The 13,645-nt window shown below is 37.6% G+C and overlaps 2 protein-coding genes across 2 annotated transcripts in view; one reads left to right on the plus strand and one right to left on the minus strand.

Moving 5' to 3' along the window:
- The first annotated feature begins 22 nt into the window (after positions 1-22).
- LOC129257517 (transcription initiation factor IIE subunit beta-like) lies at positions 23-9,509 on the plus strand. Its single transcript, XM_054895857.2, has 9 exons — positions 23-111; positions 1,741-1,912; positions 2,580-2,677; positions 3,619-3,726; positions 4,502-4,684; positions 5,419-5,518; positions 5,888-6,003; positions 6,870-8,158; positions 8,600-9,509. The coding sequence occupies exons 2-8, from the start codon at positions 1,765-1,767 to the stop codon at positions 6,975-6,977; spliced, it is 861 nt and encodes a 286-aa protein (XP_054751832.2). The 5' UTR covers positions 23-111; positions 1,741-1,764; the 3' UTR covers positions 6,978-8,158; positions 8,600-9,509.
- LOC129257516 (thioredoxin-like protein 1) overlaps positions 9,510-13,645 on the minus strand; it is a 27,422-nt gene continuing 23,286 nt past the window's right edge. The window contains exons 7-8 of the mRNA XM_054895856.2: positions 12,013-12,117; positions 9,510-10,872 (exon numbers count right to left, since the gene is read on the minus strand). Coding sequence (XP_054751831.2) covers positions 10,843-10,872; positions 12,013-12,117 — 135 coding nt within the window. The 3' untranslated portion in view covers positions 9,510-10,842. The remainder of the gene's footprint in view (positions 10,873-12,012; positions 12,118-13,645) is intronic.

Raw genomic sequence — 13,645 nt, forward strand, 5'->3', positions numbered from 1 at the left:
CGCCTGCGCCTCGAGAGTAGCCTACATACATAAGCCTAGCTATAAATGAAGGAAGGAATTAGGAACTGCATCGATTTTTGATAGAATTAAAACGTTGTATTCGTTTCTTGGGTGAGTATCAACCATGAAAACATTGTATTTGAAATAATTAGAATTATCGAATATTATAAATTGTGTGGTTTGTTGTACAGATGCCTTGGAAATTTAGGAAAAACCTTACTAAGAAAAGACGTAACGTTAGGCCTTAGGGCAATCTTTTCACGGAAGGCGAAGGACTCAAGCCTGGACAAGGAGAGCCACCGCCGCCGCCGCCGCCGAAGGCTCCGGCGGCGGAGGTCGGACAATGATGTGTAGACTCGGCTCGCGAGGGGTAACTGTTGCATTTGGGTACTTTCCATTAAGGGCTACACTCAAATCGATTCTTAAAGACTTAATGCTTTCGTCTTGCAAAGCTGACCCACAAAAATCTTATAATAAGATCCCAAAAAGATGGGTTTTTTTCATGCCATGGGCATGGCCATTGCAAATCATACAAAACGTTGTTGAACAATGACAATGTCAAAAAATGAAGTTAAAAAAAAAAAAGGCATCCAATGGCTAGACAGGAATAACCGTCGTTTCTGGGGATTTATTCAACAATTTCTGACATTTTACTGTAATCCCCATTTACCGACGGTAGGGTGTACGTGTGGGCTCGCATGTGTTCTCATTCCCTCCCTTTTGTCAATTCACAGTCCAAAGTTTGATGTAATTTTACACATCGAATTTACAATCTAAGGATGTATAAACAACAAACTTTTAAAACTTTATATTTTAACATTTAAATACTTTAAACGATATAGATGAAAAAGGCATGAAAAATATACTTTACCGATGTTTAATTGGGTTGAACACGATAAAAATGGTCAAAATGGCAGCCAAACTATAAAATATTTACAAACGAACGTCAACAATCACGAATGTGATATCGATATTGCTTTCGATATTATACGATCTGCTCCATATGCGAACGAAACCGAAGATAAACGATACTAGTTATACTAGTACTAGTACTAGTTATAATCGCGATATATCGATTCGAGACATTAAGTTAATACGATAATGACGTCATTCAAGATGGCAACTTGCAAGAAAAACCATCAGGTCAGGTGAAAATGTCTTAGATGACAGATTTCTCAATCATCCAGAGGATTTTTTTCAATAACTCCGGCCCAAGGTATGCAATTACTTAAGTTATTTATATTTACCTGATAATGGAAACCATTAAACTTTCAATTTTGCTTAAAAAACAGTTTTAAATCGCGATCTATAAAACGCTAGTTCACTATACGTTGGCTGTAGGTACGGGGCCCCATCCCCTTCAGTCTATGTATGGTGAGTGGAGCCAACGTAGTTCAGCGGAACAACCAAAATACAGAGACTGAAGCTTTTGGTCTATCCAATGGCATGCCATGTGCATGGCAATGAAATGCAAAAAGAAAAGTAAATTTGAATTTGGCAAAGATTGTTGGTAAGAGAAGTTAGAGAACAGATAGCTCATATTTGCCCTCAAAATTAAAAACATGAAATACCAAAGGCAAAGATTTGGTCTAGGCAGTATAAATTAATAATGGAATGTGCACACATTTTTTGCTGTGCAATTAACAGTCCTTGACATGGAGCCTAAAGTTAAAAATCCTGCTCATCTCAGTATATTATAAAATTAGATTTACATGCCTTTCTTATCTTCTTTTGGTATAGGATTTCTTTACAAGCGTAACCAGAATGGATCAAGCACTTCTGAGAGAAAGGGAAGCGTTCTTGAAGAGAGCAAAATCCCAACCTGTCATTGAGAAGAAGAGACCGAAAACTGGATTTTCCAACGAACCACCCCCAAAGAAAAAAAAGCCAGGCCCCGGATTTTCAGAACCAGGTAGGCCTATGTAGTTAATTATCTCAAACTTGGGACTGGTAACATAAAGCTAAGCAATTGATTATTAGGCTGATTTCTTTGATAGATTGCATTGATTATTGTGTGTGATCAGTTGTAAAAATGAGCCCCATGATCAATTACAGATCTGTATGGGCCCTGAAGCTGATACTGTATAATTTGCATTAGCAGGAAAAAAGGTACATGGGATTCAAACAGTGATTGGTTCCCAACACATTTCAAACGACCCTATGAATTTGCATTAGAAATCACAGTGAGTTTTCTAGGAGTAGGAAAATAGCCTCCATAATCCTTTAATAGTTGTTTGAGTGCGTTGTTTACAAGTGATTAAAGTAACTCGGTCTCTTCGGTTTAGAAATCACTGCAGGAGCATTAAGTTGTTGTCTGAATTGCATTAATTTATTGGTTGAAAACCATTCTGCTGTTCTATATGTTTCGGGTATGTAACGATATGTGATGAATTGTAATGATATGCTCTGTATGTTAAGCATGATGTTTTTGTGAATTTTATAACTAAAAACAAGTGAATTGGGATAGAATACCATCACAGACCAAAAAATAAAAAGTGAGTTTCCCATCTTGAGCAAAAAACACAATAACCAGGATAAATCAGGTTTTAATATTTCTTTGGATTTTTTTTTTTTTTAAGGTTCTAGTCGATTGTCAACAGGCCTGAATTACAAGACCCATGCTGGTAGTTCCAAATATAAGTTTGGCATCCTGGCAAAAATTGTAAACTTTATGAAGGTAAGTTTGAGAAATGCATATGTATCAACCTTTTTTTCTGTAAAAAAATTGTACATTTGACCTATATAATAATTGATTGTTCAATTGGATTGTTGGTGTTGATTTTGATGGGCTTTATTCAAGCTTACATGTGTGTCACCTGTTTGCAGCAAACATTTTGTTCCAGATGGGGTGCTCATTACACCTTGCATTTCAGATATATGTCAGTCTTTGTGTATGTTGAATTTTTGTGGTTACAGTTAACATTTTTACACTAGTAATGATTATTCTCCCCAATTTTTTTCTCATCCTCTCTGTCTCAGTTTCTCTCGCTCTCTTTATCTCTCTACCTCACTCTTTCTGTCCCTGATTTCCTTTCCCATTTTCTTCCTGTCCCTTCTTCTCTCTGCATCCATATGTAATTAGGGTTCTAGGAAATGCGCTTCCATTATCTAATAAATGGAAAATTTAGTGTTCACATCTTATTAACACACAAAAGTGTTACCAGTTGTGTAAAGTCTTGTGTAAATTCTAAGGGAACTTATGAACAGCTTTATGCAACACCTTTAGCCTGTTTCATAAAGACTTGCAAACTACATGTAGGTAACTTTGCCATTAGGACAACTACCATGATACTAGGCTCATCAGCCAAGCACAATCGATGTTTCCATGGTAGTTACAATAATGGCAAAGAAGTTATTAAAGCTATAACTCTTTACGAAACAGGCCTCGTGTTTGCGTATCATGACATAACATACCTATACTAAAAATTTTGATTGATGTTGGTTCTGATTGATTGTCCTGAAGTCTAAATGTCTTACTTATAGTGTGGTTTATTATATTTATTTAAGAAATTTTGCCATTTTAATAAAAAAAAACTACCTTCACCATCAAATGGAACGTTTCTAGTGTTTTTGTGATTTTTAATTTTGTTGCTCTTTTGTTGATCTTCTGGTGTACAGACGCGGTATCAGGACGGTGACTTCTATCCACTGAACATTGATGAGATCCTGGATGAAACCAAGCAGCAAGATGTCGGTCAGAAACAGAAGATGTGGCTGGTCAATGAGGTGGGTAGTCCTGATAGGACATTGTCTGAAATTAGCCAAGTGTAGGCACAAACCGTAATTGCTGCTTCAATCATCGTGTGGGTCTTGAATGAATTCAACCACAATTCCATGATAAGCCAACAAAAATTCAGACCAGGGCCCCGTGTTACAAAGAGTTACGATTTATCCAATCAACCTCAAGTATATGGAAATCCATTAATATCATAATTACTTCTTCAGGAAATTTGCACTATGTCCTTTGTAAACAAAGAGAAGCAGACCGAATTTTCAAGAAAACAATAAATGTACAAATACACATCATATCTAGAAAATATTTCGAACAAACAAGCATTTTAGATAATGACTTTGCTGGCTATCCATAGTTGTGGTTGATTGGATCAATTGTAACTCTTTGTAAGACGCGGCACAGATTTAGATTGTTTTGACAAACCAATCTTTGTAGCTGCAGCCTGCAAAATAGACAGGTAATCAGCCTGGGCATTCCCCCCTCCCCCGATTTTGGATACAATTTTTTTTTTCTTCTACATTGTTAAAGGACAGAAGTCCCACCAAATTTTTGATGAATGCCAGAGAGACAATTCTGGGTCCTGTTTCACAAAGACTTGTTTTATAACAAATTTCTATAACAAGTTTACTATCAACCACTTAAATTCAATTATAAGGGGCAACAGATGGGAAACCATTCCCTGGATGAAATTGTAAGTCTACATATGAACTTAATTCTGTATTGCTTATTTGAGAAGCCATCATTACTATTTTTGTATTCTGTTTACAGGCCTTGCCCAACAACCCGAAGGTCAACTTTGAGGATGGAAAATACAGCTTCAAACCTGCTTACAACGTGAGGAACCGGAAGGAGATGGTTCGTCTGTTGAAGAGGCATGATCAGCGGGGGTTGGGTGGTATCATGATGGACGATGTCATGGAGAGTTTGCCTCATGCCAAGATTGGAATCAAGGTAAGGAAGGTCAAAGGTCATATGTTCAGTGACGCTATTAAAAGCTATCAACCCCTCATTTTGCAAGCAAAGCTATTCTGCAGTCACAACACCAACTCCAAACATACCAATGGTGTGTTTCATGGAAAATGACGTCATTGATCAGTCTCAAGTTCATTTTGGCTATGTGACTGGGTCATTACATGTTCAGTGCTGATAAAGCTTCTGTCAACCCCTCATTTTGCGAGCAAGATCTTGTGACCGACCAGGGGACCATTTCATGAAGGTATGTCAGCACCAACAGATATTTTTCTGACAGCTGCCATAGTAACGGTCAGAGGCCAGTGCTTCTCAGACAATCAACAATCAAAATAACACAATCATTAATCATGTCATTGATTGTAGAGGTGCTGTGGCTCAGTGGATAAGTCTTCATACTTTGTACCACTGGGTCTTGGGGTTGAATCCCACCGAAGCACTTGTGTCCATTGGCAAGGTTCTTATGTACATTTGCCACTCTCCATCCAGGTATAATAAATGGGTATCAGGTAGGAAGTAATTCTTTGAATGCTTGAGCATCTGATCAAGGTAGCCATGCCAAACTGGGGTAGTAGAATGTAGCGCTTAAAAACAAATGTGCTAAGCACTATATAAACGTTGCATATTATTATCATCATCATAATTATTATCATTATTGATGGCTGGTATAATAACACAATAATTAATTAAAGTGGTATGGTTTTGATTTGTTTTAGAAACTGGAGAAAGCTGGTGAAATAATTATCCTCACAAGACCAGACAAGAAACAGGTTGTGTACTACAATGACAGGACGTATAAACTCAAGATAGAAGAGGGTAAGTGTGCTCTGTCTGTGTGATATACTTTGAATTGATATACTCTTGACATCAGCATAGGAAATGTACCAAGTGATGGCCGATATTGTCCCTGTTAGAGTCGAAATTGCCTAAATACACCTCAAAACTTTAACATGCATATTTGTATAGGCATTTCTTTCTCAATACAGCATATATGATTTTATATTAACATTGACATTTTCAAAGGGAGTGAAAAAGCAAGACATGGGGTAACGTGTATGAATTCGTTTGGAGGAAAGAAAGGAACAAATATTGAATATTAAAGACACAAAGAGATTGTAAAATGGCAACTCTACTTGCTTTAAATATGCCTGTATTAACCACTAATATTTTTTATTTCATCTGTAGAGTTTAAAGAGTTATGGAACAGCACAACAGTAGACTCATTAGATGAAGAAAAGATCCAAGATTACCTCAAGAAACAAGGCATCAACTCAATGAAGGATCATGGACCAAAGAAATTTGTAAGTCTAGAAATCTGTATTTATATTTTTTTATGGTATGTGCGTAATCTCACATAGGTCGCAGGGCTGCATTATATCACAATGATAATGAAGTAAAGTTGACTAATAAAAATAATAAAAATGGTATATTTACCCAGGGTAGCCACTTCAGTGCCAAAAACAGTTCACCCAGCAGGCCCTGCTATTATTACCCTCAGCTTCAGCTCGGCTACCTGTGGGTGAATTTCTTGCTGAAGGAAAATACATCATGGCTAGGAATCGAACCCATGTCCCTCAGATTGAAAGATGAAAGTCATAACCACTAGACCACAACGCCCCCACACACACGACTCTGCTGAAGTCAAATCTCATGGGATTACAGATATCTGTGTAACTTAGAATATGTTAAGTCATGTTTTGCATATTTTTTCTGATATAATGCTCTAGTTACGCGATTAAATGACTTAAGGAAGGTCGACTTATGCAGAGTGTACCGTATTGTGTCATTGAGACTTCAAATAAGAGATGATATTTGGTCCATGGCATATCACCTCTAAGATATGAGATATAAGAGGCGTGTTTAAAGAAACAATTTAGAATTTGGGATGGGTCATTTTATGACAGCCAAAGAAGGCATTAAAGAAGCAAGTTGAGTGGGAGGGTCAGTTTGAGGATGTAGGATGCACTGAATCATGTGAAGTGGAGGGAGGGGTAGGTGCAATGGCCGCAAATTTGAGGTGAATCCAGCTTCCTCCTTTCAGAGGGGTCAAAATTGGATTTAAAACTTCGACTACTGGCTGACTGACATTTGGAGATTATTTCCGATTGGCCAATTTAGCAAAGATGTTTCATGACACGCTTTTTTTTCTGTTTGTGTTTTCTGTCAGAATGCCCCGCAGAGGAAGAAACCCAACAGGAAAGGTCAACGAAAGTTCAAGACACACAACGACCACATATCAGACGTCCTCAAAGACTACTCCGAAGCAAAGAAATGAAACCCGTATCCGTTATGGACCTTGCTGGCAAGGAATCTTGGGATTGTACGTCCATTTGAAGGCTCAGTTCTTTGTTCTGTCCCACACTCACTGTGTGTAGCAGGCATTTAATAACACATACTTGCTGAAAGTCTACTTTGATACAAAACATGAACATGTGACCAATGTGAACCTTGCTGGCAAGAAGTCCTGGGATTGTATGTCAATTTGAAGGCTCAGTTCTTTGTTCTGTCCAACACTTCGGATGTGTAGGATGCATTTAGAAAAACAGCCTTGCTCAAGACAACGCCGATACAAAGAGATGAGCCTTTGCTAAATGCGAACTTCACTGGCTAGAAATATCTGGATTGTACGTCGAACTGAAGGCTCAAGTCTCGGTTCTGTCCTACACTTTGGATGTGTAGCAGACATTTAAGTAGATCACTTTCTATCATCGCACATGGGGTGGCTACAGCCAGGCTTTAATGAAGAACTTAGTTATCACTGAGACACTTGCAAAGAATTAACAGACTCATTTGCAGACGTGAACCTGATACACAAGGAAACTGGATTTTATACATCTTTCTCAAACACCACATCGAATTTAGTACATCGACTATAGGACTATGTTCACATTCAACACATATGATGGGCTGGGGAATCACTTTGATTAATAGTTGTATTTAAAACATAAACATTGCCATATATGCAAAGAATTTAGAAAATCCTTGTGTGTTTATGTGAAGAAAGTAAAAGAAACTGAATGTACATCTACAAATTACAGTGTATGCTGATTCTTGCTGAAAGATTTAGGAATCGCCCAAGTAGTAAGAAATTTAAGGAGATCTGTAGAGAGGAACATTCACAGCACGCAAAACGCATAAGTTAGAAATGAAGATAAATCACTTAAATCCTGAAAATCCAATGTGCAGTTCTGGTTAACAATTTTTGTAAATCTTAGTTCCATGTGTTTTTTTGGGGGGGAAATGTATTTTAAGATACAGACTATACTGTGATTGTTTATCATTATAATCCCATTTTTTCCAAGTTTTCTCTGAAAATTAAAGAGATATATGGCACATACTGTGTAGAGATTGTGTATATCTCAAAGTTTGCAAATCAAACATTTTTTATCACAATAAAATTAATTTTGCTGCTCAAAATCATGTTGACTGAAAGGCATATTCTGAATAGGGAAATCAGCAATTCATTAAGACCAGGACAGCTCCCGGGGGGGGGGGGGGGGGGGGGGGCAGTCAAATATATTGCTGTACACACCCGTGACCAAAAAAACACATTTAAAGGGGTCTTTTTTCAGTTTTGGATGCGGTCCACTCGTGGACTCGTTAAGGGTATAAAAAACACCAATTTTCAAGAAAAAGGGTGGTTTTTAAAGACTGGTCAATGGTCAATTGCGGGGTCAAACATATTTAGGGTATTTTTTTCCCCAAGCTTTTTCTCGAGGTCATATTTTGGCAACAACGTGTTTAGGGGCCAAAATGTGTAAATAAAGCCCGCGAAAAACTTGTTCAGGGGGTTATTTTGCAGAGAGAAAAACTCGTTTAGGGGGTGTTTGGAAATTACTTGGTCACGTGTGTGTACAGCAATATATTTGACTGCCCCCCCCCCCCCCCGGGGGAAAGCTGTTCCTTTGTAAATGATCAGATACACCTTGGTATTTGCTCTACACCTGTATGTTCTCAGTACAATGCACATAGTTAGGTGGAGATGACTGTCATTGCATCAGAGGAAGGCTCGTGTTAATCGTCCATCTCTTTGTAGGTCCATGGTTTAATGAAACAATCAATTTGCTACTTTGTCTACTACAATTTGGTTAATTTTAAATCTCCCTTTCCAGTTTTAGTGGCAGCTGCAAGAAACTGATTTACAATCACTATTAAGTAAATGTCAATTTTTTCAATGCATGTTTCTGTTGAATGAAGCAAACCGGCTATCATCTTCAGAACTGAAGTGGCTTCCCTGGGTAAATATACCTATATCATTAGTATTATTATTATTATTAACTCAATGGTGGAAGAACGAGATTGGTAGAAGAGTCAAGATGGGTAGAGCTGTGCTGCAGCAGCAGCACTGCAAATTGGTCATGACGTCATCATCTAGGACCAATTGAATTGGCAGAATTTATCAAAATTGCAGAAGAACCGCAGGAAAATTTGACATGTAAAATGTCCGAGATTTGGTCTGCGATCCTTCTGCAACAAATTGGATCGCAGTTTCGGCACGTAAAATGGCATGCTCTACAATCTTGTCGCAATTGGATCTTGGTCCAATTGCATTGCATAGTGTGCGCTGGGCTCGAGTGGAAATTCAACCAAATTGTGGTTAGACAGATTGGTACGGCCAATAGATGAGTGATATATTTGATTGATGATATATATATATATTTTTTTAGATTGTTCTTTGGGCCATCATAAAAATGATGAAAAGTGGCTCATAATTGATGTTTACTTTAAAGCATGCATTTGTCAACTACTCTGACAAAATGATGAATTTTATATTTCATAATTCAATAAAGACAGGAAAATTGAATAATTATTTGCTTGAAATTCATTTTTATTCAAATAATGTACACATACAGTATGATCAACAATATTACATTTACACAATGCATTAAAAGCTCTAATGGAAGAAGCTCCCATGTAGTGCCCATAACAATATGTCTGCCACCGTGTACATACATTCATACCTACTGACAATCTCTTATTAATAGAGATATTTTAAATCGAACAATAAAAAAAAAAGATAATTCTTAATTTTGACATGACATTTTACAGAAGTTTGGACTAAATGGAATAATGACCTGCCTATATTGTACTTACTATACATGACCCCATCATAAAAATTACAAGATTTTTTTCAGGTTAGATGGAATGTATTATCTGCCAATTTAATTATTTGCTTTGATAATTCCTTAGGCCATTTATGATAACCATATTTTGTTTTTACAAATCAAGTTTTGGTCTAACATGGAAACCTCCACAAATCTCTTGCCTAACTTTTAAACCATGCACCCGGAAATTTTGTCTCTAATTTATCACAAGAATTGTAGGGCAGCCCCCCCCCCCCTCCTCTAGCCTTCTTAGCGTCAAATCAAACTTTTGATTGTCAGAAAATTTCACCCCCCCTCTAGCCTTTTTAGGGTCAAATCAAACTTTTGATTGTCAGAAAATTTCATCACAGTCGTACATATCTGTAGTTCATAATTTTCATGCACAAAGTATGTAGATCAGATGATAATTTTTCATCTAAAAAATTAATTCATGGTAGTTTCCTAAAAGATTTGTCGCTGAAAATAATTAAGTTAGGAAGAACTTTTTAAAAAAGTTATTGGTTTAGCTATCGCATTGACATGTTCCCATGGACATCAAACAAAGTTCCAACTCCATCATTCTCTTGGATTGAATAAAATACATTTTGAATCTTTAAATCCAGGGCAGGGCCCGCATGAAAATTCCCTTTGTCGTTGTCTTTGATGTGAATGCCTACAGACCTTCGGCAGTGACGTCATCGCGCCACCATCTAAGAGGCTGAAGACAGTACCTGTGTGCGGCAGGCTCATCTCTGACAACTCTGCAGACCTATAGCCTTTGAAGTAGGGGTGTTATGAGATTATGACATCACATGCCCAAGATATATTAAGGACCCGGTTTCATTAAACTTGTTATCAACATTGATATCTACTGGGATTCTCTGACAAATCATAGCTTATAACAGTCGCCCGCCATTGTCAATGATGGGTCTGTGTTGTGAAACTAGGTCCTGGCTCCAAAGTTTCAGATGTGTTATCTCTGATATAAATAAACCAGGTTTAAAGCGGGTAATGACTACAAGGGGTCTTCTTAGAAGATGATATCGAACTCTTGTGTCAGTGACTCTCTCCTTTCTTGCCTGCCACCTGTGATACACAAACAAACAGAAACAGAAATATTATTGGGAATGTTCATGCCTGTATGCAGCAGAATGGGGGTGAAGGGGGTAGTTGCCCCCTCCCCTTTCCCCATCAAAGAGAATTAAAAATATAATGAATTACAACTGGAATGCCTCTGGCTGTCTCACCTGCATCACGTGATTCAATATAGCAGCAGTGCTGACTTTGAAAACTACTATAACATAATTATTCACAAAAAACACCATTCATATATTATGATACAATACTACGTTCATTGACATTTGACCTTGATCACTGGACCTAAAACTTGTCAGAGATACTTGATTACCCCTATATCCACATTTTATAAACTATATCTATAAACTTTTAAAGATCATTGACCCTAAATGACCTTTAACCTTGGTCATGTGACCTGAAACTCTGGCAGAATGTTCAGTAATACTTGATTAACCTTATGGCCAAGTTTCACAAACTAGGTCCATATATACTTTCTAAGTTATGCTGTCATTTCAAAAACTTAACCTTCGGTTAAGATTTGATGTTGTCGCCGCCGTCGTCGGAAAAGCGGCGCCTATAGTCTAACTCTGCTATGCATGTGAGACAAAAATGGACTTTTATATTGCAAATTTGCAAAAATATCGAATAAGATCACTCCAAATTATTTAATTTCAATTTAACAAGAATGTGTACGACCACATTAGTATTGGATAATGCAGGATGATGCAGCTGTCAACTTTGTAGAAACCCCCCAAAAAAATAATTTTTCAAAAGATACAAGACTCATTTCTTTCCAAAATTATTAATTCAATTCTTCATTATTCAATTCTAATAACATCATATTAAGCATGGCCCACTGGGAGAACAGTTTTCAGAACTGAATTGGCTACCCTGGGTAAAATATGACGTTATTATTTGTTTCTCAAGTCGCCATGCTTGAAGGATCTCAAATCAGCAAAACTGTGGAAGAAGTTTGATCTGCAAACTTTGCAATGACTGACGACTGCTCAACCACCCTAACTGACAAAGCCATATGCTGTCTCCTTTACATACCCCTTTCAAACTTGTTCAGTAGTCTAAACTCTTAACAAACTATTTCTTTGGTGTGATAGCTGAAAATATGGATACTTCAGAGGGATTATGACTTACTCTCTTGAATTCATTCATGTTCGTAGTGTTAACTCGTACACCTATGAAGCTCAGGTAATTTATAACAGTTGTATCCTCCCCATCTTGGTTATCCAATACAAAAACCTGTAAAAGAACAATGTGATATATTTGACCAATGACCGTCTGATTCAAAACCCATACTAAGGTACAATGCAAGATTCTATACACAACAAAAAAAGTAAGTCCCCCCTAAATCAAATTGCTGTAACTTTTGAACGGAATTATTTTGAGATATGATATTTCGTAGGTGGTTTTCTACACTCATTAAGCAACTCTTGGGGAAAAATGATATTGATCAGTTGAGTCATGCATGAGTAATTAAAGATTGAATTAAAAATGACAATTTTTTAAAGTCACAAGAGTCGTTTTTCAGATTGTGCAAATACAAAGTTGGGCAAAAGTTGTTTTTAGGTGAATTTTATAGTGTTATGCTGTTTTACTATCCATCATTTAGCCACTCCGCACACAATTTTGATATCGTATGTTCATGGTTGAGTGAGCACAATGTATTGCAGGGGCCGCGGAAGCGGGGGGGGGGGGGCTTCAGCCCCCCACTTTTTTTCAAAAGCATGTACAAAATGACCATATGATTAAGCCTGAGTCATATCGATTATTTTGAAAACCGGTGTTTGACAGCTTTAATTCGATCAAACATCGATGCATCGAATTTTGAAGGTGGGGAAATCGTGTCATTTTTTGTTTGCTCTGGCCGTCGCGTCGATGCACTGACGGTATGTGCTGGCCGGGTGAGCGTTGCACAAGCAGATGACGGAGCAAATTTTGTTTGTATTTTCCATCATCACAAAACACAAAAAAGGCCGGGTACCAATGCAGAATTCTTCCCAAAATATCTCCAACAATGATATTTGCAGATGACAACATATAAGTTAAAATGAAACAATATTAAAGACATGAATCATGCAGAGTCGATCCGAATGATTTTCGGTCAACTAGCACTCGCAGTTCAGACTCGCACACCCCAGCCCCGTCCCCAGCTAGCCCCGGGCCTGTACACTCACTCTCCCGAAACGACCGGCGTGCTTGCCAGCGCCAGCAAACAAGTGCGACCAGCGGAGAGCGCTGTAACTTGCCTGTGTAGTTGGCGGGGTAGTTGGATCCAAAATGAGCTCCAAATAAATTGATGGGAATAAATACGTAATTTTCTCTGGATGGTCATTTGAATTGGTATTCAATGCTGATATAACGAGTGTGAGGAAATATTGTGGAATATGAGTTATGACGATGTTCGAGAATTAATCCTGATAATCCATTCTTTATTTTAGAGTCAGACACAAGAGCATGCAATCGAAATAAATACGAATGTCCCGGATCGAGCTCTAAATTCACATAAATTATGATTGGATGTTAAATAATTACGATTTAATAAGATTTGATGGCCATACTAAAAATAATGACGATGTCAGCAAAGTATGCTATGTTCATATGGAAGAATTAATAGTATTATACTGGCATTATCTTTATTTTTATTCCATCTCTGGACGACGTCTCCGAGCTCCGAGAAAAGAAGCACAATGCGCATGCGTGTTCGATGACGTATGACATATTTTCCATTCATGAAATCAGAGCCCAAAGTTGGGCACAAACTAGCTTC

The sequence above is a fragment of the Lytechinus pictus genome, chromosome 3, assembly GCF_037042905.1.
Source record: "Lytechinus pictus isolate F3 Inbred chromosome 3, Lp3.0, whole genome shotgun sequence".
Taxonomy (NCBI): Eukaryota; Metazoa; Echinodermata; class Echinoidea; order Temnopleuroida; family Toxopneustidae; genus Lytechinus; species Lytechinus pictus.